Source organism: Macrotis lagotis, chromosome 3 (assembly GCF_037893015.1).
Source record: "Macrotis lagotis isolate mMagLag1 chromosome 3, bilby.v1.9.chrom.fasta, whole genome shotgun sequence".
Classification (NCBI taxonomy): domain Eukaryota; kingdom Metazoa; phylum Chordata; class Mammalia; order Peramelemorphia; family Peramelidae; genus Macrotis; species Macrotis lagotis.
In genome coordinates, this window is record NC_133660.1 from 284,343,799 (window position 1) to 284,368,719 (window position 24,921).

Genomic DNA, 24,921 nt, shown 5'->3' on the forward strand with positions numbered 1-24,921 from the left:
TTTGAGGTTAAAGATTGCCAGGTCAAGTTTACTCCCCTACTAGGGGGAGGCTCCGAGTTCATCTCCAAGGGAAAGGGCACTGAGTAGTCAGGTCAAACCCCTGCCTATACCTGTCTCCTACCCTAGAATGAGATTCTCTACACACACATACACACACACACACACACACACACACACACACACACACACACACACACAGCCAGGGACAAGGGCATGAAGTTGTCCTGGTTCCTATCTCCCCAGGACCTTCTTAAAATCATCCCCAAAGAGATGAAACATTCTTGTGGGGCCAACAGGACTGTTCTATCCTATTAGATTGTCTGAAGAGAGAGCAGACACCCTATTCAATCACAGGTTTATTCTTGGGAAAGACAAAGCAAAAGTTTAAATAACAGAAATGGGGCCTTGTCTAGGGTAAGTATTTAATACATAGGGGTTGAATTCCATGGAATGGAAAAAAACTGAAGCCAAGTTATCTTCATCTCGGGTCCCTCTCCTCAAAGGTGCCTCTTCTGCCCATTTGTTCTTCTTCAAGCCAGGTACTACAGCCTTAGGGATCACCGGGCCCAATCCCCTGGCCACATGCTTCTAGGCTCAGAAAAAAAGGGGCTGCCCTCCTGAAGCACTCACACCAGCAGGTAGACCCAGCAGTGCCAGGACAAGGCCCAGGCCTCAGGTCAAGCTAGCCCTAGGCCCCTTCCCATCCCCAAGCATACCACGAGCCCTGTGGCCAAGTGCCCTCCCTCCCAGTCAATGGGCTCCTGAGCTCATCATGGAATCACTGGCTGAGGGATGCTGTGAGAGGGGCCTTCTGGGGTTCATGCTCCAAAGGACCTGCAGAGGGAAAGGACACGGAGCTAGGCAGGGCTGGGAGGCCCCATATTATTCTAGATTCCCCTCCCAATCCATACTCTTACCCAGTCCAACCTCCCTTCTCCTCCCTACCTCTCTGGCACTCCCCCCTACTCAGTTCACAGACCTATTTCACCCTCTTGGTCTGCAGCAGCTTCTGGTCCCTCCAAGATGTCATCTGAGCCAGCCCATTCTAAAGGGGTCAGGAACATTTGGTTGGGAGAAGGAAAAGTCATAGGAAAGAGAGATGGGAGTGGGAAAAAAAAACAAAAAGGCAAGGACGAGGAATGAGGGACTTGTTGGGTTGATAGGGGTCAGGAAAGAGACCCAAATAGGACCTGGATGCTCTCCAGAAAGTGAATGTCTAATACCTGTGAGGAAGTATTGGGACCATCTCACCTCTGTTTCCAGGTGTCCCTAAAGGTCCAGGGCGACGCTGACGAAAGCGCTGACGGGGGGAATCCCCAGGGCTGAAGGATTCAGAGCCCCGGACCACAGGGAGCCTGGAGCTCAGCCTCCTCCGCTGCCCACCAGATGGGGTCTCATCCTGAAGGCAGAGAGAGCTCTGGGCCCTGCGCATGGGCCTTGGAGAAGCTAGACCAGGAGAAAAGCAGACTGATAAGGAGCGGAATCACAGAGTAGGGAAAGGGCCAGGCAAAAGGAGAGAACAAATATCACCACCAGCTCCACTTTGGGAGAAACCAAAAGACCAAACAAATAAAAAAGGAGAAACAAAGGAAGTGTCCATTGAAATGGCCAGAAATGGCTAAAAAAATGTGTTATGTTGTGTGGATATCATAAAGTATCATTAGCCTATAGGGACATAAAAAGAAATAGATTGGATTTAGAGAAGCATGGGAAGATTGATACGAACTGACTGAGGGAAGAAACAAGATGGTGAGGAAAAGAAAGCTTTTTTTTGTTTGACTTGGCCAGTTCTTTTCCTCTATACTGATTAAATTCTAATCAGGAAAGTCATTAAGTCACAAGGAGTCCTTTTCCCAGACCAGGGAGGCTTAAGGAGACAGAGAAGTCTGCAGACACTGGGTACAGGGACTAGCCCACTATGGCAACAACAGTCAGGATGATTCCAGGTCACGGGGGAAAGAAAGAAGATCAAGTAGGCCATAAGAACAGATCACTAATGAAGAAAAAGATTTCCACCCAAATATTTTTTAGATAACATTTTTACACATAATTGGGAAATAATTAGTTAAATTAATAAAGATAATTTTTAAAAAGATTTTCTAGCACTAATTGAAAAAAACAAGTGCCATCTGGAAGCTCTGAAGGCTGTCAGCCAATTCTGGATCATAGATCCAGGGCAGAGAGTCATGGTCCCAGTGACAAGGGAGCAAGAGTCCTCATCGTGATTTGAGCAAGGAATAAGTTCCAGAACCATAGCTCTGAGCCCAAGAACAGAGAAAGGGCAGTTGAAACTTTTGCCAGCACAGAAGCTTGTAATGGAATAAACCAAGGCAGAAAACCAAGACCAAAGGAGGTCAGCAGCAGTCTGCAGAAACTCAACCACACACAAGCCAACAGGTCCAAACCTGGGCCAGAAACTTGCAGAGCTCAGACCAGGAGGGCAGAAAACAGGTCTCTCCCTAGATCATACTACTTTGAAAGCTTGCAGGCCCCCAGCCCAAGCTGTGAAAACAGTAGAAGGACATAAAAGGACAGAAGTTCAGGTCAACTTCCCCCCTACCCCCGAAGGGACAAAGCACTAACACTGGGTCCAAAATCAAGAAGCAGATTGGAAGGATGAGCATACAGAAAAGGAATTCAGTCAGATTTTGGTGACAAGGAAACAAGATACAAAATCAGAAGACAGAATGATTTAGAAACATATACAAGCAAAGCCTCAAAGAAATATGCAACTTGAACAAGAATCCAACAAGATCATTTAAAGCATGAAGTTTGGGGGTTTGTTTTTAAACTTAAAAATGAATTTAAAAAAACCAAATGAGCAGGTCAGCTAGATGGTGCAGTAAATAGAGAATCAGTCTTGAAATCAGGAGGACCTGAGTTCAAATCCAGCCTCAGACATTTGATACTTACTTGGTTGTGTCACCTAGGGCAAATCACTTAACCCCATTGCCTTGCAAAAAAACAAAACGAATGAGAGTGAGAAGAAAAAAAGATAGGAAAAGATAATTAGTAGCTTGGAAAAGGAGGTTTAAAAATCTCACTGAAGAAAATAATGCCTTGAAAAAAAGAAAAGAAAAAGAACTCCTTAAAAATTAGAATCACCAAATAGAAACTAATGATCCAATGAGGCATTAAGGAATAAATAACATGAAGATGAAAAATTGGAATAAAAACAGAAGAAAATATGAAATGTCTCATTGGAAAAAATTGACCTGAAAAACAGATCAAGGAAAGACAATTTAATACTTGGATTACCTGAAAGCTATGAAAAATAACCATAAGAAAGCTTTGACATCCTAATTCAAAAAGAAATTCATAAGAGAAAACTGTATATATATCTTAGAACCAAGGCCAAAGTAGAAACAAAGAATTCACTGCTAAGTTTATTATAGAGGTCCCAAAATGAAAACTCTCAGTATGGCCAAAATCTAGAACTCCCAAGGCAAGGGAAAACTACTGCAAGAAACCAAAAGAGGGAGTGGTTAGGTGGCACAGTGGATAGAGCGCCAGCCCTGGAGTCAGGAGTACCTGAGTTCAAATCCGACCTCTGACACTTAATAATGACCTAGCTGTGTGGCCTTGGGCAAGCCACTTAACCCCATTTGCCTTGCAAAAATCATCCAAGATTCAGCAGCCACAACTAAAGAGAGACAGAGGGCTTGAAATATAATATTCCAGAAGGCAAAAGATCTAGGCTTACAACTCACCAAAAAATATATATAAAGGCAGAAATATTAAATGCATCTCTTCTGACCATAATATAATAAAATTACATTCAATAAAGGCCCTTTGAAGCAAAGATGAAAAATTAATTAGAAATTAAATAACTTAATCCTAAAGAATAGGTGAGTCAAAGAACAAATCATAGAAAGAATCAATAATTTCATTAAAGATAATGACAAAAATGAGACTAAACATACCAAAATTTGTGGGATACAGCCAAAGCACTACTTAAGGGAAAATTTCGAACTCTAAATACATCAATAAAAGAGAGGAAATACAGAGGGAAGTAAGCTGACCAAAAGAGCAATATACTTAATGACTCTAATAACAAATGAAAACAATACTGAAAAGCAAGGGGATTCTGACCAAGTACAATGGCCAAGATTGGTTTCAGATAGCTGGATCAGAACATGTTTCCTTCCTTTTCTGTTAAAAAAAAAAAAAGGTGGAGGGGAGGTGGCGCAGTGGATAGAGCATTGGCCCTAGAGTCAGGAGTTCAAATTCAACCTCCGACACTCATTAATTACCTAGCTGTGGGGCCTTGGTCAAGTCACTTGACCCCATTGCCTTGCCAAAAAAAAAAACTCAAATAAACAAATTTTTTTAAATGGCGCATATGTGGGGTGACTAGGTGACACAATGGATAGAGCAACCCCTCAGGAGGACCTGAGCTCACATCTGGCCTCAGATATTTAATAATGACCTTGCTGTGTGGTCTTGGGCAAGCCACTTAACCCCATTTGCCTTGCCAAAAAAAAAAAAACCCTAAAAAAATAAAATAAAATAAAATGGTGCATATGGAAGAGTGGAAAGTTGAATATGTTCATGGGCACAAGCATTTTTTAAAAGTTAGCCTTGGGGCGGCTAGGTGGCGCAGTGGATAGAGCACTGGCTCTGGAGTCAGGAGGACCTGAGTTCAAATCCAGCCTCAGACACTTAATAATTGCCTAGCTGTGTGGCCTTGGGCAAGTCATTTGACCCCACTGCCTTGCCAAAAAAAAAAAGTTAGCCTCTATATAATATTTTAAGGCTTGCAAAGAGCTTTCCAGACATTCTCTCATCTTATCCCCAAACAGATCTCCAAGGGAGTTCTTACATATGAGGAAAAGGGGTCATAATCACCCAGCTAGTCACTCTCAAAAATGGGACTCAAACCTGGGTTTTCTTGATTCAAAATTCAGACCCCTGACTTCATTTGCCACATGAAGATAGAAAGTCCCATTATACCAGGTAAGTCTCAGAGAAGAGCTGGGGAACATTTTGGTAGATGGAATACTGAATTACACTATCAAACACAGTTAATGTATTGGGTTGGTTGGTTGTGATGAAGTAACTGGTTTTTTCTCTTCTTTTTTTAACCTTTGTTACAAGGATGGTCCACTGGGGAGGGGAGGGAGAGGAAGAAGGATAGATTCAGAAATGATGGAGATGTAAAAACAAAGGATATCAATTAACTGAAGATGAAAAATAAAATGTATATTATCTTTTATAAGGGAATAACAAGACCGGCTTCTTTGATCCCCTGGCCCCTGTTTTCTCTTGCTTCTGTGGATTTCTCTGGATTGTGTTCATGTCATTATTGTTAAGTAGATTACCGGCTGGTCTTGGAAACAGAAGATCTGGGTTCATGTCCCTCCTCAAACACAGTGACTGTGTTACCTTGGACGAGTCCCTAAGCCTCCAGTACCCTCTGCAGATCTCTGAAGTCATTAAGCTGCAGAGAAAATACAGTCCTGCACTGCTCCAGGGAGACCCTGCCACAATGAAAGCACAAAGCAGCTCCCAGCTAATGTTACCACTATTAGTGGCAATAATGGGAGATTGTTGGTAATGCACCAAATTATTGGCAAATGACTATCAGCATTGTTTACCCTCCTGCTTCTGACACCTGGAGTCAGCTTCAGACAACTCTCTAAGCCTATGAGGTGCATATGGGCCATAGTCTACACTGGAGGTAGGAGAAGTCACAGGACATAGGTGGGCAGTCCTGTGAATCTTTGACCCTAACATGAGAATCCCAGCATTCCAAGATACTGGATTTATGGTGAAAGATACCTAAGTTGGAGGCAATGGTGAACTGATGGATGGCAAAGGGAACAGACAGGATGGAATGATGTCCCTTCCCAGTCCCAACACAATCCCAGACACACCTGTTTCACTGGCTTCCCTGCCTTCAGGCAGCTCCATGTCCAGGGGGCCTCCCAAGCTCTCAGTGCTGCCAGCTCCTTCAGCCCCAGGCCGGGGTCCTCCCTGGAATCCTCCTTCTCTCCTGTGTCTCATCAGCTTTTTTACTTTGTCTGCCAACCAGCTGCCTTTCCTTGGGGTGGGGTGGGGAGACACAAAGATGGGATCTAGAGAATAGGTTGGCCAGGGGTCTGAGGGGACCAGAAGAACATGGGGCAGAGAAGGTACCCAAGGTTGTGGGCATCATGGGCCAGAAAATCCAGACTAGACCCTTGAAGCAGAAGAGAGTCAGGGATCGGGATCAAAGGGCACTCACTTGGTCCGGGGCAGGGGTCCAGGCTCTAGAACTCGGTACTGGTCCATGATCTTCTCCACCAACTTCTGCTTTTCTCGTCTTAGAGCATTGAGCTGGTCCCTAGGAGGAGACAAGAATGGTGGCGGGACTCAGAGAGGAAGGAAAGGTGGCAGAATCACAGACCAAGAGCTGCAAGGAGTTCAGGTCCTGCATTTGCAAAGGGGGAAACTGAGGCCCAGGAAGGTGATAACACTTTCTTTTTTTATTTTTATTTTTTTATTTTTTAGGTTTTTGCAAGGTAAATGGGGTTAAGTGGCTTGCCCAAGGCCACACAGCTAGGTAATTATTAAGTGTCTGAGACTGGATTTGAACCCAGGTCCTCCTGACTCCAGGGCCGGTGCTTTATCCACTGTGCCACCTAGCTGCCCTACAATAACACTTTCAATAGAATTTTAGGAAAGTTAGATATGATAGACCCTCTCAAATGCAGCTAGTAAGTATCTATGGTAGCATTTGAACCCGGCTCTTTTCTGACTCCAATCTGACAGTTCTCTCCAATATACCACCACTTCCTAGGGGGATCTAGGTAGGGCTTTGGGAGAGGCCATGGCCCAGGCCTGGGGGGGAGGGGTCCTCACAGGTATTCCCGCTGTTCTCTGTGCAGGTGGTCCCGGCTCTCCAGACTTCGCTCCATGAGACCTCTGTTCTCCCGGCTCAGTGCCTGCACCTCGGCCAGCAGCTGCCGATTCTCCTCTTCTTGGGCCGCTCTCAGCTCAGTCAGTAGCTGCCCCCAGCCCAGAAAAGAAAGAATGAGTGAGGGTGTGGCCTCTTGGGCACACCCAAGGCCCAACTTCCCCAAGGCTCCAAGCCCCACCTGGCACTGGGTGGTCAGCCGGCAGACACTGAGGTCCAGCTTCTGGTTGGCCTCCCGGAGGCCCTGGCTCTGGGCCTCCAGCTGTGCCCGTTCCAGTTCCAGTCGGGCCAGTCGGCCCCTCAACTCACCCCGTTCACCCTGGAGCTCCCCTCGCTCCCTGGAGGCATCAGCCAAGGATATCTGGGCCCTGTGAGGAAGAGGTGTAGATGGGAAGGAGCACTTCCCTTCATTCCCCTAATAGCAGCCTCTGTCCCAGCCTCCCTCAAACAACCTCCACCAAGGAATGAGGATGCCCAGGACCCACTCTCTGCAAGGGAGGGAGAAGGGAGACTAAGGACAGTGGAGTCGGGGCAGAAGGAGCCTGGTCTGGGCTTGATACCTCTCATGCTCACTCTGCAGCCGACGGAGCTCCTCTTCTAGGCCCTTCTGATGCAGCCTGTCCTGGGCCAACCTCTCCCGTTCCTCCCGCAGGGCTACCTCCTGGGCCTCTACCTGGGCCCTTTGGGCCTGCAGCTGCTCATGCCTGTGGGGTGAGGACACAGGAGACAGGATCAAACCCAACATCCTCTCCTTATTACTGAGAGTTCTTCATACCCTGGCCCTTTGCTATGTTTCCCCATTCCTTAAACATTATTCTCCACATACTCGCCAGGACAGAGAGATGGGCCTCCCCACCATTCCTCACACATGATGCCCCAGCATGGGCTGTCCACCTCCCAGAATCCCCTGGCTTCCTTAAGCCGCCTTCTGCCAGTTGCCTACAGCTACTTTCCATTACGCAGAATTATCTTTTGTAGACCAACTTCTCTATATAGCCTTCCCTCTTAGAAGTAAGCTCCCAGGGGAGGCTAGGTAGCACAATGGATATAGCACTGGCCCTGGAGTCAGGAGGACCTGAGTTCAAATCTGGCTTCAGACACTTAATAATTACCTAGCTGTGTGACCTTGGACAAGTCACTTAATCCTATTGCCTTGCAAAAAAAAAAAAAAAGGAAGACATAAGCTCCTGAAGGCCAGGGGCTGGCTCTGACCTTCTCTGAATCCCCAGAGCCTGACCCATCAGAAGCATTTTATTTATGTTTGTTGATTAATTGATTGATTTTATTTCTCCCTTGGGGACTCTTAGATGGTCTCTAAGGTTCCTCCCTCAACTCAAAAGCTAAGCCAGGTGCCAGGACAGATGGGGAGCAGAGGGGTGGGCAGGGACCAGTGGGCTCAACTCACCTGCCCTGAAGCTCTTTGTGGGCCAGCTCCAGTTCCCTCAGGGTGGCCTTCAGCTCCCGGTGGCGGCCCAGAAGCCCCTCCAGCTCTACCTCCTGACGTTGCTGCAGTCGTCCCAAAGCCTCATGGTCCCTTAGTAGAGCCTGATGCTGGACCCTCACCTCCTCCTGCTCCCGCCGAGCCCCTAGCATCTCCTTGTCCAAAGCCCCCACTCTCTCCTGCAGCTCTTGGCCCTTTAGCTTCAATACAGTTTTCTCTGCCTGAGGATGAGTTAGGAAGCAATGGGAAGAAGAAAGGAGGAAAAGAATGGGAAGAAAGAGAAAGAATATTAGGAGTGATCATCCAAGAGAGTACTATAATCATTAGGATTACAGATAGGGAAACCGAGGCTACAGGAGGTGAATTGATTTACAAGCAAGTGAGTGGGCTCAAACTGAAAGGAGCCTCACACACCATCTGGCCCAAACTCTTTATTTTACAGAGAAAAAAAACAAAGATTCAATCAAGTGTCCCATGTGTTTTAAGTATAAAAATGAGAAAGAATCCAGCAAGAAGTCTATTTACAATATACTAGAAAGACCCATATACTAGGATCCGGCTGTGATTATCTGAGGAGCAGTTGGTTCGATGTAAGGAAATGATCTTCCTAATATATTTTATATCAATAGATGCTTAAATTTTGACAAAATTCAATTTTCATTTCTATTAAAACCTGTATAAATCATAGAAATAAATGGCCCTTTCCTTAATATAGCAAGTAATAATTATCTAAATCCAAGAGCTAATGTTACATGTAATGAAGAAAAGTGAGAGTCCTTTCCAAACAGATCAGGGGAAAGCAAGGATACCCATCTTCACCACTAGTGCTAGATGCTAGCTATAGCAAAAAAAAAAAAAAAAAAAAAAAAAGACAAGAAAAGAAATTGAGGAAATAAGCCGAGGGAAAGAGGAAACAAAATGATTACTTTGGTGGCAGGTGATATTTTGGTGTACTAGAAGAATCTTTGAGAGCCATTCAAAAATTCATTTAGATAATAACTTCAGCAAAGTTGAAGGATATAGCATAAATCCACATATAAATATCGGCATTCTCAGACAACCAACAAAACACAGCAAGAAGAGCTAGGAAGAGAAATTCCATGCACAATAAATACACAAATTATAAAAAGCTTGGAATACTATATTACAAGATTCCCTTGGATCCTAGAGGGATCTCACTATTAAAAAAAAACTGTAGAAATAAAAACAGACTACCAGATATGGTGACACATATTTATGATCCCTGTTCCTGGGGAAACTGAGGCTAGTGGATCATTTGAGCTCCAAGATTCTAAGCTGCAGTGGATGAAAACAAATGAGGAGCTTCTCAAGTTTGGCATCAATATGGTTGAGTCACTGTTGGGGGAGGGGATGCCAGGCTGCCTAAGGAAGGATGAAACAGCTCATTTGAAATCAGAGTAGGTCAAAGTCTCTGTGCCAATCAGCAGTGGAATCAGGACACTACATCTCCAGTCTGGGCAAGATAGAGAAAATCAATCTCAAGAAGAAAAAGGAAGGAAGAGAAAGAAGCCTAAATGGAGAAGTATTAATTGCTCATAAGTAGGTGGAGCCATATAATAAAAATGACAATGCCACCTAATTCATTTATTTATTCAGTACCATGCTAAACTCAAAAAAAAATGTTATAGGGCTAGGAAAAAATAACCAAATTCATATGGAGGAACAAAAAGTCAAGAATCTCAAGGGTAATAATGAAAAAAGTGGGAAGGAAAAGATTCTATCAGCAGGGTATCTCAAACATATCAGTATGGGTAATCATTCACATGATTGAATACTAGTTTAAAAAAAACACAGAAGAGACCAAGTATACCAGATACAAAAGCAAGTAAATAAAGAAGGATCATCTTTCATAAATTCAAAGACCTCAGTTACTGAAGAAAGTATTGGACAAAAATTGCTAGGAAAACTAGACAGCAGAAATTAGTTTTAGACCAGCACCTCACACCATACACCAAGATAAGCTCCAAATGATTATACAATTTGGACACAAAAAGTCACATTTTAGAAGAAAAGGAAAGGGGTGGCTAGGGGGCTAGGTGGCGCAGTGGATAAAGCACCAGCCCTGGAGTCAGGAGTACCTGGGTTCAAATCCGGTCTCAGACACTTAATAATGACCTAGCTGTGTGGCCTTGGGCAAGCCACTTAACCCCATGGCCTTGCAAAAAAACCTTAAAAAGAAGAAAAGGAAGAAATCTTGGATCTATGGAAAGGAAAAGTCTTCCTGACTGCACAAGTAATAGTGATGATCACCCTAGAAAAATTGGACAATGTTGATGCTTGTAAATTTAAAATATTTTTGCATAAACAACTCTAATATAGTAACAATTAGAAGGGGCGGGGGGAGTATTCAGGGAAAAAAATCTTTGCAAGAATCATTTCTAAGATATAAAAGGAACTGACTCAAATTTATAACACTAAAAGCCATTCCCCAATAGATGAATGATCAAAGAATATAGGCAGGTAATTTCCAAAGCAAGAAATTCAAGTTATAAGCATACTCTAAAACACTAACAATTAAAGAAATACAAATTAAATTTGAAGTTCATCTCATGACTACCAGATGAGCAAAGATAATTAAAGAGGAAAATGACCAATGTGAGAGGGATTTTGGAAAAATAGGTACATCAATGACTGGTGGTAAAGCTGTGAATTAATTAGTCCAGTTATTCTGGAAAGCAATTTGGAACTATGTCCAAAACAAATTACCAAACTCAGGGCATCCTTTAACACAACTAACCCACTCCTAGACCTGTACTTCAAAGAAATCAAAGTCAGAGGAAAAGAATATACATGTGCAAAAAAAAAATATTTATAGCAGCTCTTTTGTGATTAACAAAAAATGGAAACCAAGGGGGTTTCCTCTTGGGGGATGGCTAAGCAATTTATGGTATAACTATATAATGGAATCCTGTTGTGCTGCAGGAAAAAAAAATATTGATGAGATACTTACAGGAACTCCTGGGTAGTATAAGCAGATGCAGAGGGAAGAAAGTACAGCCAAGAGAACACTTTATAAATGACAACAACATTATAGAAGATATTCTGAACTAGGCAAGGCAATGGATAGCAGGAGGTCCAGTGGAGGAAAATGACATTTCTCACCTCCTGAAAAAGGTGATAACCTTCAAATGTTGAAGGAGATACACATTTTCTTTGGTAGTTAACAAGCAATTTGTGTCTGTGTGTGTGTGTGTGTGTGTGTGTGTGTGGTTTTTAGTTTTTGAAAATTTACTTCATAGATGGAAGGGGGAGGAACAGATTAATTTTTAAAAGACTTGGTTCTTGAAAATTAAAAAACAACTTTTAAAAGAAGGAAGGAAAATGTCTCCAGAGGCTGTCTTGGTGAACAGACATCAGTGGGACCAACTGTCCCCCTTCATTCCTAGATTCTGTGCCTCCCTTGATAGAGAAAGGAGTAAGGGTAGGAAGAGGAGAAGAGGAGGACAGAGAGATGGAGGAGGTGAAAGGGAAGGGAAGAGGATGCAGACTGAAGAAGATCATAGGGTCCTAGGCTTAGAGCTGATTCCAGAGGTCATCTCATTTTACAGATGGAGAAATGGAGGTTTATCCAGAGGCACACCCAAAGGTCATCCAGGGAGCTGAGCCCACAGAGCAGAAGGGTCCTTCCTGGTAGGGGGTTGGGGGTTAGGGGGAGTAGAGAGGACCTGGAAGAGGGGACTCACCTGGAGTTGGCTATTTTGCTCCTGAGCCTGATGATTCTGTAGCTGTAACTGCTGAAGTCGCTCCTGCAGAGTCCCCATCTGGCCCTCCAGCTGCCTCACCTGCCCCTGAAGAGCTGCCTTCTCAGCTGCCAGGGCTGCATTCTGTCCAGGAAAGAGAAGGGTGGGCAGGTCATAGCAAGCTCCCCTGGCCCAGCACAACCATGGCCAGACCCCAACTTACACTGCGCTCCACTGTGATGAGTCGCCCATTCAGGGTCTCCTGGATCACCTCTGCTGCAGGGGGGGCCTCCTTGGCTCCCCCTGACCCAGGGGGCTCCTCTGCCTTCAGTCTCACAGAAGATTGGCACTGGAGCTGCAAAGAGAATAGCCCCATAGGATGGGGTCAACACTAGAAGCTAGGAAGGGAGACCAAGGCTTTCTAAAGACCAAGATCCCAGCTTCAAGGTCCACCCTTCCCCCACCCCTTTAGATTGCACCTTGGCTCAGACCCCATTATCTTTTACCTGGACTATTTCAATGACCTCTCACTGAGCCTCCTTACCTCCTGGACCTCTTATCTCCAATCCATCCTCCATTCTGTTACCAAAGGAATCTGCCTAAAGCTCAGATCTGAACAGGCCAAGTCCCTTCTGATGGTGTATATGGTTTGGCATTTAAAACTCTTCACAACCTGGCCCCAAATGACCATCTATTACTCTTACTTGTCCTGGAATCAAGTCAAACAGACCTTCTGTCCCCTCAGCCTCCTCACCTTGGCCCTGCCTGTCTCCCAGACCTGGAGGGCTCTCTCTCCTCTCACATTCCAGAATGCCAGTCCCCTTCAAAGCTCCCCTCAGACTCACCTTTCCTCATCCACCCTCCCCAGGTCCAAGGGCCTCCTTTCAACCAGACTATGTCTCTGCATACACAGATGAATAATCTACATATAAACATTTAAAAATAGATATGCACATGTTGTCTCTCCCAATAAAATGTAAACTCCTTGAAGACAGGACCCAGTTCCAGCATCTAACACAATGTCTGACTTATTAAAACAATTATTAAATGGTTATCAATCGATTAATTAATCGACTGGTTTAAGAATTGTAATTAACTATTGAATAGAATCAGTCTTACAAAGGAGATTACACATGTAAGAATCATGTCACTCAACACTGGAAACTATGGCAACCACTCCATGAGGCCATACAGGCCAGGTAGAGACTGATGGCATCTGGAAGAAGCATCAAGGATGAGATTCCCCAAACCACAATAGTTCTCATGGGACATGAAGGTTTGCAAAGCACTTTGCCCACATTATCCACTAGGGCCTTATAGCAACCCCACTGAATTCCAGAGGAGCCTTGATCTGCTTGGCCCCCAGAGGACACAAGTAGATCCAGTGGGTAGAAGTTAGAGGAAGACCATATTTGTGTTCAACAGAAATCAAGTCTCCAAGCACATGACTTTCTAGAAGCCAACTGGCCTCAAGTGAGTCCCTCATCTCTGAGCCTGAAGCTTAACTTTGGGCTAGGTGACCTATTAGGTCATCTACTGACTCTGGGACCAAAGGGTCTGAGTTCAAATCATACTTCAACATTTCCCTCCTCTTTGGCCTAGAACAAATTAATTGAGCCACCAGTTTCCTTATCTACCAAATGAAGAGGTTGGATTAGAACCTATGGTTCTATGAACTTTAAGTCTAGGAAAACAAAGGAGTAGATAAGGAATTCTAAGAAACAATTTCAATTGTTCTCAGTCATGTCCAACTCTCTGTGACCCCATTTGGAGTTTTCTTGGCAAAGATCCTAGAGAGGTTTACATTTCCTCTCCAGCTCATTTGACAGAGGAGAAAAGTGAAGCCAACAGGGTGAAGTGATTTTCCCAGGGTCACAAAGCTAGTGACTGAGGCTGAATTTGAACTGAGGTCTTCTTGACTCCAGGTCTGGCACTCTAACCACTGTGCTACCTAGCTGCCTAAACTTTAAGTCTACAAAAATGAAGTGATGAATGAGGAATACTGAGAAACAGGAGAAGATCTGTATGAACTGATACAGAGGGAAGTAAGCAAAGCCAAACAATGCTAGACACAATGACGCAACAATGTAAATGAAAAGATCACTCAAAAGAAGTAATTTAAAAATCATTAAGAAAACATGCCAAAGCCTAACTTTTCTCTCCAGAGAGAGAAAGAACTAGAGGGGCTGAATTCTGAATACATTGTCAGAGAAGTTCACTCTCTGTTATCTTTTGCTGAATTGTTTCCTAAAAAGGCCATATTCAAAAAAGGGGGATATTACAATGAGGTAAAAATAAAAGTCATCAATAAAACTTATTTTTAAAATTAAATTAGGAAAATTAAAGGATAGAAAGTGGTAAGGAAAAAAATCAAAGGGAGAGATGGGGAGATCTTAGGGTGGAAGGTGATTCTCCCATTCCCTTGACTTTACTAGGGTCATGGCTCCTCACCTGATCCTCCAGGTCCTGGACCCTGGCCTTTAGTGCCACTATTTCCTCCTCCTTGGTGGCCAGGGCAACACAACTCTCTTCTTCCAGACGTTTTTCTAAAGCTTGGCATGATCTGTCCAAGGATAGGAAGAAGAAAGGATATCACATATCCCCCCTCACCCTCAACTCCAAACCTCATGTCCAGCTTTTTTAGGTTAAACTCTCTGCTTTCCTTCTCCCAGTTCGAAGCCCCAGGCCCAAAATCAATGCTTCACAGCAACAAGGAACCTCCAAGGCCACTGAAACCAAGCCATAACTGTATAGGAATCCTCTCTAAAAATTCACAATGAGTAGCCATAAAGCCTCTGCAGGAACAACTCTAGGAATGAGGTATTCTCTAGCTCCTGAGATAGCCTGTTCCATGCTGGGACAACTCAAACGGTTAGAAGTTTGTTCTGTGGCCATGTTGAAATGTGCCTTCACTCGGCCACCCTCTCACCAGCCCAAGGCTGATCTTCCTTCTTTCTACCTCCCCTCTCTCCGACCTGTCACCATTCTCCTTATTCCTCCTGGGCCCAGGCCCACCTCTTCTGGTGCTTCTCCTGCTCCCTCAGCTGCTCATCCCGATCCTGGGTCACCTGCTCCAGATTCAACTGTAGCTCATCCAGCTGAGTCTTCAACTTCTGACTCTTGGTCACGGCCTCCTGAAGCTCCTAGGTGACCAAAGGTTAGAGGTCAGGAGCAGGAAGGGAAGCCCAGCCAACCACCATTGCATGCAATTTAGTTTAGAGAAAGGGGTCAAGGAGACCCTGCCAAAGAGAGGCCAGTGACCTATGGAGAGAAGTTTGGACCAAAAGGATGGTGAAGGGGAAGAAAGGGTTGGAAACCAGGACATCTCTGTGGACATCTAGCTCATAGTCCCTGCAGGACCTTTATCATGAGCCTCCAAGAGCCTCAGTTTCTCCATTTTTTCAAATAAGAAACTATGAGTGGATAATTTAAGGTTTCTTCTAGCCCTGACATGCTATGACCCTCAGAGTCTGAGTTTCCCTGCCTGTAAATGAAGACAGCAGTCTCTGCCTCATCCACCCCACTACCATGTGGCCCAAATAAAATATCAGCACTTAATCTATGCTTACTGACTGGTTGACTCAATTAAAGGAGGGAGGAATAGGGTGACTGTCATGTCACGGTGAAAGCACTGAACCAGAGGTTCAAGTCCCAGCTCAGACAAGATCAAGTAAGCAAATCTCAGGCATGCCCCAGAAGAATTTCAGGGAGCTACCTGAACATAAATCCCTCCTAGCAGTCCCATCAAGTGGCCAGCTAGACTCTGCTTGCAACCCCAAGGAAGGCAGCAACTCCAGAGTCCCCTTGGACTGGAGAACTGAATTCAAATCCTGGCTCTGCTACTGAGTAACCTGGGCAAGTTATTTCCCCATCACTATCACTTATTCTGATCAGAACCAAGAGGCAGAAGGAAAAGGGAGAGGGCAGAGAGGCAAATTTTCCCTCTGGAGGGAAAATTCTGAACAATGAGAGCTATATAAAAGTCGGTTGGAGGAAAGGAGAGGAGGGCAGTGGAGAGGAAGAGGAGGGAAAGAGGAAGGCAGGGGAGGGGCAGGGAGGGGACAGGAGAGGAGATGACAGGAGAGAGGGTAAGGAAGGAAAGAGGAAATAAAGGTCATTGAAGCATCTCTTTTTAAAATGCAGAGAAGAAAGGGAAATGAAGGAAGCACAGACTAGAAGGATAGCTTTGAAAGCTACTGGCTGAATTTATTATATACTTCGAAAGAGTAGATAAGAAGAGCTATGGCGTTTCCTGCACATGTATATGGAAATGCCTATTTTTGTTTACTATGCTAATAGTCCTACTATATTTTTGTTTAGAATGTTAAGTTCAGAATGAAAATATTTTTTTCTTACAAATGAACTCATATAGGATTTCTCTCTCATCACACTCAATTTGGATCAATGTACAACATGGAAACAATGTAAAGACTGACAGATTGCTTTCTGGGGGTGGGGGAGGGAAACAAGAATGGGGGGAAATTGTAAAACTCAAAATCAATAAAATCTTTTAAAAAAATGAACTCATAGGGCAGCTAGGTGGCACAGTGGATAGAGCACCAGCCCTGGAGTCAGGAGGACCTGAGTTCAAATCCAAGCTCAGACACTTAATACTCAGTTTTGTGATCTTGGCAAGTCACTTAACCCCACTGACTTGCAAAAACCAAAATGGAAAAAAGAAAAAAAAAATGAACTCATATAGCCCCCTATTATAAAGTTGGGGGAAAAGAGATCTGATGAAAAATGACCAGTCCAAGGCCTCCCAAATCACCAGTGGTAGAGTTGGCCATATAGTCCAGGTCTCCTCCATCTGGTCCAGTGTTCTTGTGTCCATACCACATGGCATTGGTCAGTGGAGGGAGAGAGGAGAGATGGCTAGTCTAGTCTATCTGGTGGAGCTGATAGTCCTCAAGAGATGAACAAAAATGATAGGAAACTGGTCTGGTCATAGGCCAGAGACAGGTTTGAGGGGATTCCATTACCTCTCTCATCACCTCCATTGCCTGCCGCTCCTTTGTAGCCTCATCCCTCAGGGCTCGTCCTTCACTCTCCAGGTCCAGCAGCTTCTGCTCAGCAGCTTCTGCCCGGGCCCGCAGCCTGGATCCCTCCCGTTCCCACTGCCTCCTCTCCCTCCCTGCAGCTCCTAGAGCCTCTGTCAGAGCCTCTCGCTCTCGTCCTGCAGCCTCCAACTCTCGCCCAGCAGCTTCCAAGGCCTCCCGAAGCCCATCTCGTTCGCGAGCTTCAGTCTCAGCCTCAGAATGTGCCTCAGCCTCTGCCCTCTGAGCTCGAGCCAGCTCCTCCCCAAGTCGAGCAGCCTCCTCTGCCCGGGCCTCCAGCCTCCGCCCTTGGGCCTCCAGCTCCCCACAAAGCGCTTCCCGTTCATGCCGAAGACCTTCTAGCTCCCTTTCCAGAGCCTCCAGTCTCTGCCCCTGGGCCTCATGCTCTTCTCTCAGAGTCTCACATTCCCCCTTGAAGATCTTCAGTCTCTGCTCCCTAGCCTCCACTTCTCCCTTCAGAGATTCCCGTTCCTTCTCCAAAGCCTCCATAGCCCTCCTCAGAATCTCCATCTCCCCTTTCAGAGTTTTCTCTTCCCTTTCCCAGTCCCCAGCTTCTCCTACCTTCCCCTCTTGAACTGACTTTTTCTCATCCTGGACCCCACATTCTAGTCTCTGCTCTGGGACCTGGGTCTCAATTTCTCCACATTCCTCATCTCCTTCCACCATCTCTAGCCTTGGACTGAAAGGTTGGCTCCCTGGTTGCCCTTCATGCTTCAGGTCCAAAGGTTTATGCTCAATATTAAAAGCTTTCCTTTTGAAGTCCCCAACCTCAGGCTTCATTTCCCCTTGCAGGGAAATTTGCCCTTCTAGTCTCTTCTCTTGGAGCTCTTCTTGGACAACCATCCCTCCTGACTGTTGCATAGTCAAGGTCAAAGCGTTCAGGTGCTGAGATTGAATTGGTTTCTTTGTTTGCCCAGAGGCATTTGGATGGTCCTCTGGAGAGTCTGAGGTCCTCTCAGACCCTTCTGAGATGGGGAGAGATTTTCCTTGCCCATCACCAGGGGAATCTGAGTCTGGCTCAACCTTCAATTTTGGACTATTTTGGAACCCTGAAGTCTCCAAAACCTGATTGGGTTTCTCCAGCTTGGGAATCACTGAGTCTTCATCTTCCTCCTCAGTCAAGGGAGGCTGGAGGGGAAAAAAAAACCCTTAGAGGTAGACAAGACATCAGAGAGAAAGGGGAGGGAGGGAGAGGGTTCAGTGACCAAAGGGCTTTCAGAAGCAGACCAAGTACAGATGAGGTGTGGGAAGGTTGAAAGCCACAGGCGTACCTGGCTCCAACTCCCTGCCTTGAGCTCCTGAATCTGGCCTCGCAGCAGTCGATTCTCCTGCTCCAAGCTCCGGAGAAGCCCCACCTCTACTTCTCTCACTTCATCTTGCAATGAGGGGGCCCAGCAAGGCTGAGGCACTAAAGGAGGGAAAAGGGGTTGATGTCAGAGATCCAGAACCCCACTTATCAGAGGCATCTCCCTCCCTCTGCCCACCACTGCCCGCTCTCACATCCAAACATGAGCACTTGGGGCCTGGAAAGAAAGATTGGTCACAATAACTGAAAACCCAGCTGAGATTAGCTGGGGCTCTGACCACAGTGGCTTCCCTTTCTTCACCAACTTGGCTGAGGCAAGAGAAGCAGGGGCACTAATTTAGACAGATATAGGTGGAGCTGGAACTAGGAAAGGGCAGCCCAAGCTCTGTTCTAAGGCACCCAAATTTAGTAAACACAAAATCTGAACACACATCCTTCTGCCTTTTTAATGCAGTTCTTGATACATATAGTAATCTTTTTTTTTTTGGTTTATTAGAATTTTTTTTATTTTTGCAAGGCAATGGGGTTAAGTGACTTGCCCAAGGCCACACAGCTAGGTAATCATTAAATGTCCAAGGCTGGATTTGAACTCAGGTTCTCCTGACTCCAGGGCCGGTGCACCATACATATAGTAATCTTAATAGATTCTTGTTAATGAACAACTGTGTAGAAACAACTGAGCTTGGCCATGCTGAGTCCACTACCCAGCAAGGATAATTAGTTATAATGAAAGCCAGTCTTGTTCATAATCTGGCCTGTGGGAACCCTGAATCACCAGAGGAAGTGACCCCCCCCCACTCCACTGTCATCGTCTAATTGCATCGTGTGATTTTTTTTCACGTGGAAAGTTGCATGGCTGATTTCAGGACTTGCTGCTCGCCCCAGGCGCTAGGACTCTTGTTGCAGCTCTGGCTGGGAGATGCTCCTCTACCAACCTTGGAAACTAAAGCCAGAGAGGGCAAGTGAATCGTCAAAGGCTTGCGGTTGGAAGATGTAGAGACAGAGACGGAACCCAGGTTCTTGGATTCCAGATCCGACTGGACTGAACAGTCGTTCCCTCCTGCTCCTCCACCTTCTAGAGACCCCTCTCACCTTCCCCCGGAGAGCTGGGGTTTGGCTGCAGGGTCCGTCTCACTTCAGCTTCCAGTTCCACATTCTCTTCTACCAGCTGTTCTAGCTGTTGTCGGGTGGATTCCAACTCCTAGAAATCCCCAAGAGAGAGAGAAATCCTTACCACATATAAATAAGGCACCCAGGAGCCCAGGGTGTCTATCTGGGCCAGTGGGTTACAGAGTTAGGAGTCTCTCAGTTTGAAAGTCCCCAGGGATCAGGGGTCACCTCACCACTTGGGCCTCCCCAAGCCGTGCTCGCAGCAAAAGGTTCTCCCTCTGGGTCTCATGGAAACGAGAACAGCGCTCACGAGCAGCTTCTAGCTGCCCCTCCAGCAATGCCCGGGCAGCCTCCAGGGCTCCTGACAGAGCCCGTTCCTCCTAGAGAGACAGGGACACATCAGGATCAGGCCTAGTCTTGAAGACTATTTACTAGAAAACCCCTGACTATACAGAAAAGGAAACTGAGGTCCAGAAAGGGTGGGACTTGTCCCAGGTCCTTAGCAGTAGGACCAGAACCCAGTCCCCTAACCTCATCTCATGTGTTCTTTCTGCTCCCAGACATAGCCTATCCCAGGTCATGCACACAGATATTAATAGTAATCACAGTCTATTAGTATGTGACACATGCAGAGGCCTTTGCATACATGATATGGTTTGGTTCTCACAACAAACTGCCAGACAAGTTCTATTTATCACCCCCATCTGTGCCCAGAGGGGACTTCTGCAGTCTCTCACATACTTAGTATACAAGTCACAACTTGAACCCATGAATTTGATACTACCCATCAGGCCTTTCTGCCAGAATCCTATACCTGAGAAAGATGAAGTCTGATCTTTGCAGTCAGAAGACCTCATTTGCCAGTTTAGTACTTATTAGCCTTGTGACCCTGGGCAGATAACTTCTCTGGGCCTCAGTTTCCCCATCTGTCAAGTGAAGGACTTCATGAACTGTAAGGATCCTTCTACCTCTCTATGTATGATCTGCCCCCCTGGACCTCACTTAATGCCCTGACCCCTTCCCCAAGGCTTCCCACCCTCGCCTCCCTCACCTCCAGCTGGCCCTTGTAAGCCTCTGCCACATGAAGCCTCTCCCTGCACCTGCGCAGCTCCTCCTGCAGCCGGGGCAGGCGACCTGCTCGTTCACGAAGCATCTCTGCCTCCTCCCGGTACAGGGTGGCTCTCTTGGCCTGGCCCGACAGCACCTGGGCCTGCACAGCAAAGAGGAGACTGGGAATGGAATAGAGAGCAGAGAGGCAGGTTCCTTCAGGACTGAGGACAGCACGGAGGGCATAGGGTGTGGGTAAAGAGGAGGCCAGAGCCCAGGGGGAGGCCAGAAGTCCAACACTGGGGTCTGCCAAGCCTGGGGTCTAAGATAGAGTGGTCGGAGGAGGAGGACGGGAGGAGAAAGCATTCAGGGACACCCAGGGAAGAGGATGCCTCCGAGAAGAAGCAGCAGGGGGACCCCACCTCCTGCCGCAGCCTCCTGATCTCAGCCTCCAGCCCCTGCACCTCACCCTGGGTGTCCAACAGCTCCTCAGCCTTTTCTTCCCTGGAAAAAGAGGATCAGAGGAGGGGGGGAGGGGTCATTGTGGTCATGGGAGACCTCTAAGAAATCACACCCAGGCCCCATCTCTAACTCTGCCCATATCCCCAGCTCTGGCCCTTCCCCTCCCTCCTGCCCCATCCCCCCCAGCTCTGACCCTTCTCCTCCATCCAAACCCACCCCCTCCACCAGTGCCTCCCGCTGACCCCATCCCCAGCTCTGGCCCCACCCCTCCCTCCTGCCCCATCCCCCCAGCTGCTCCCCAGAGCGGCCTCACTCACAGCTCCTGCCTCAGCCTCCTGAGCTGGGCCTTGACATCTGCCAGCTGCAGAGTGAGGTGGTGGTGTGGTCCCTCTTGAGAGGGCCTCTGGGGGGGTTCTGGCTGGAGGGAGAGCTCGTCTTGATCCTGCAGCATTTCTGCCAGACGCTGGGGGGGGGGGGGGCAGTGGGTGCCTCAGAGGGTCAGGAGGAGGCACGAGGCCTTATTTGTCCCTACCATACCCACTACCTACACACTGCCCCAGAGACCCCCATGCTCCTAGGTCCTAGGATCCTAGCCTCTACCTCCAGCTCCCTCTACACTCTGACCTCAAATTGGGTCCTTGGGGCATCCCCTGAGACAAGATACCCCCCAAAAAAGACGACAGCCATCATTAGGACCATTTGCTTTCAGTCCCGGCCCCCTCCTTCCCCCCACCCCAACAGCCAGCACCCCTCCATTTGGCCTACCCCTGCCCACCGGCCAGGCCAGCCTGGACCATGGATTGTACCTGAGTTGCCCGGTCGCGCTCCCTGGCCAGTTTCACTAAGGCCTCTGTGTAGCTGCGCAGAAGCAACTCCAACTCTGAGCTGGCCAGCTCTCCTGGCTCAGGCCCTGCCAGGCCCAGCACCATGCCTGTACCTGGCTGACTCACCTGGGGATGGAAGGAGAGCCAGTTTGGGGATGACCTGCAGAGGGGGCCCAAGGACTTCAACCTTGGCATCTGGGGATGCAGTCCCCAGACTGGGCATCCCACTGCTCTGCCACAGGCCCCCTGGAAATCTGGCTTTTCCTTCAGGGCCCAGCTGGATGCCCCCCTCTTCCTCCCTGCTTCTCCAGCTGAGATTCTTCTCCGTCTCTTCTGTCCTAAGGCTGGTCAGGGGCTCAGAGGCCAACCTCTCATTTATAGCTGCAGAAATGATTTAGAACCATCCATTTGGGAGGGAGAAGGGGTTATTAAATCCAGCCTCCCATTTTACAGATGCCAAGACTGAGGCCTATAGAAGCCAGGACAGACCCAAGGCCACACGAATCATTAGCAACCTAGCCCCTGAGCCCTGCTCTCTTCTCACAGCCCCATTCTACCTTTACTGCCTTGTCCTGACTCAGCTGTGAACTTTCTGTAGGCCGCCCCACCACCCACCCAAGAGAATGGAAGCTCCTCAGAGGCAACCCCTCATTTTGTGAGGTTTGGTTCCAAGAAGGCTCTTAGGAAGGGTTCATTTGGGAGATAGTGGGGTGCTGAGTTTCAGGCTGGGTTCTACCAGCTCACCACCCTTCTTGATCAGAGACTCAGTATCCCCATCTAGAAAATAAGGGGCAGAAAAGATGACTTGAGTTCCCACTCATCTGGGACCTTCTGATCCTGGATGGTGGGGGGAGGGAAGAAGAGGGGAAGAACAAGGCTAGATGGGGTCCTACCTCCTGGATGACTGCTGCCAGCTCACTCTGTACCCCAAGACTGAGTCCCTGGATGTGCCGGATAAAGAGTTCCCTATGCTCACACTGTGGAGGAGGAAAAGGGGGAGTTATGTGGGGGAAGGGGATCCCCTATCTTCTACCTCTTCTACTGGGGCCCCCAAGCTTCCCCATCAATCACGCCCATCCCCAGTCCTTCACTTGGGCCCCAGGGGCTCCCCCATCTAGTCCTTCCCCCCTGATTATCCACTTTGCCCTTCCCCTGAACACCAATCGTCCCCCAGCCCGCTGTCTCTCACCTGCACAGAGGCTCCAAGCATCAACTTTAGGGTTCCCTCCAGCTCCTCTATGGCCTCCTCTGCATGTAAACAATAGTAAGCCCACAGGGAGGATGGGGAAGATGCCACTGGGGGAAGGGGGCAGGAGTGGGGCCCTGGGTACCTGAGAGGGGCTCAAAGCCCAGCATCTGGAGGTCTGGGGGTGGCATCAGAATCAACAGCTGCAGCTCTTCCTGATGGGAGAGAGGGCTAAGAGGTGAATTTGGAGTGGGAGGGGATCAAAGATACTCCTGGGGAAACCACTGGGGAGGCAGAGCCCAGAGAGGGCTAGGATTAGACTGAGGTCACACAGCTAGGCTTGGATTGCTGGACTCCAGGAGGCTGCCACACACCCCTAGTAGGGACCACTTTTCCTGCCTGCCCCCCACCCCGGTGCCCAGCCCCAGCTCTCACCTGGTAGAAGTCCCTCAGTCGAGTTTGCAGGTGACTCAAACCTCTCACCCGACGAACCCCAGGGCCTCCTTGAACTGCTCCAGGACGGAGACCCCCTCGGGAGTTGGGAGCTCTGTTGGGAGGGGAGTAGATGTCACCCAGAGACAGAGACAGGCTGGCACCGATTATTTCCTGCCCCACCCACCCACACACCTCCTGCCATCACCACTGACTTTTTCCATCCCATCTCCTCCAGATCTCCTCAAAGACATCCAACATCAGCTCCCAAGTCGGGGCTGCCTTCCCCTGCATCCCTTCTTACATTAGGCCCATGACCCGGTGCAACAGAGCCCCATCACTGAGTCTCAGGAACCGATCCTCAGGACTCAGGGGCTCCTCTTCTTCCTCTTCCCCATCTTCCTCCTCTTGTCCCTCCCCAATAAGTCCTGACAGACCCTGCACCTGAGGGGGGGAAGATTGGGCAAGGCCTCTGTGAGCTGGACCCTCCTTCACCGTCCCTACAGTGAGCTGCCTGAATCCCCCTCCCTCCTGCTGCCCCGACCCTGGCTCCAGTCCTCACCTCCCTAGGACCTTCCTCCCCCACCTCTGCACCTCCCTTCTACCTCCCGTCTCCCCCCACTTAGTCCTCTCCCTTCCCCTCTGCCTCACCCAGGTGGCCAGGCTCCCATTCAGGAAGTCTCTGAGCCTGGGCCCCACACCCCCAGCCATTCCTGGGGTCCCAGACGTTCCGGGTCCTGCCACAGCTACACCTGCCCCTGAGGAGGAAGAGGAAGTCCCCGGGGGGGGGGGGACACCCAGATTATGGCAAGGCGGCTTCCTTCTTCCGGTGGTGGGACCAGGGCAGGCCACTCATCCACGGCCACAGCCTAGGTTTCAGGGGTTACTTGATCTATGAGGCACCCCCTGAGCTTTCCATGTATACTCCTCTCCTAGACTCTTCCCTCATACTACAACAATCTCCCCTAATTGCTCACATATCAATGGTGTATACCCTCCCCGTCCTCACCTCAAAAAAGTGAAGACATCCCAGAGAACCAGTCAGCAAACTGGCTGAGAGACCTTGGGCATTATGCCCCAGACAGGGACAGTACACCCCAGCCTCTTCCTCCACCCCACCGCAAATGCCGACTGTTCACCAGTTACAGACCTGAAGGGAGCCTTAGCCGGCTCTGAGTCCAAACCCTCATTTTACAGATGAGGAAACTGAGGCTTGGAAGGGAGAGTCACATGCCCAAGGTCACAAATAACATGTGACAGAGAAAGTATTTGAACCCAGGGCCTCTGTCCAATCTAGGACTTTCAAAATTCAGTCAACAAACTTTAAGTGACATATCCACAGAGATTTTTTTTTTAAGGAAAGGAAAGGAAAAGGACCTATCTGAACAAAAACATTTACAGCAGTTCTTTTTGGTAATGGCAAAGAATTGAAAATGGAGGGGAAGCCCATCAGCTGG

General features: G+C 47.8%; 1 protein-coding gene across 2 annotated transcripts; it reads right to left on the reverse strand.

Annotated features, from left to right (window-relative positions):
* Nucleotides 1-355: 355 nt before the first annotated feature.
* Nucleotides 356-24,215, reverse strand: CCDC88B (coiled-coil domain containing 88B). 2 transcript variants are annotated; one of them, XM_074231160.1, is made up of 27 exons: nucleotides 24,116-24,215; nucleotides 23,769-23,908; nucleotides 23,468-23,579; nucleotides 23,178-23,247; nucleotides 23,036-23,094; nucleotides 22,740-22,823; nucleotides 21,829-21,972; nucleotides 21,340-21,485; nucleotides 20,983-21,064; nucleotides 20,565-20,723; nucleotides 19,747-19,893; nucleotides 19,496-19,604; nucleotides 18,369-18,505; nucleotides 17,023-18,225; nucleotides 15,056-15,183; nucleotides 14,492-14,603; nucleotides 12,264-12,395; nucleotides 12,044-12,184; nucleotides 8,304-8,560; nucleotides 7,459-7,602; nucleotides 7,080-7,266; nucleotides 6,844-6,989; nucleotides 6,227-6,325; nucleotides 5,877-6,043; nucleotides 1,252-1,446; nucleotides 980-1,045; nucleotides 356-834 (listed from the first exon to the last, which is right to left on the reverse strand). In XM_074231160.1, exons 1-27 carry the CDS (start codon nucleotides 24,173-24,175, stop codon nucleotides 779-781), a joined length of 4,482 nt encoding a protein of 1,493 aa, XP_074087261.1. In that variant the 5' UTR covers nucleotides 24,176-24,215; the 3' UTR covers nucleotides 356-778. The 2 variants fall into 2 exon arrangements, with proteins under 2 accessions (XP_074087261.1, XP_074087262.1); XM_074231161.1 differs by lacking the exon at nucleotides 23,769-23,908.
* Nucleotides 24,216-24,921: the final 706 nt, after the last annotated feature.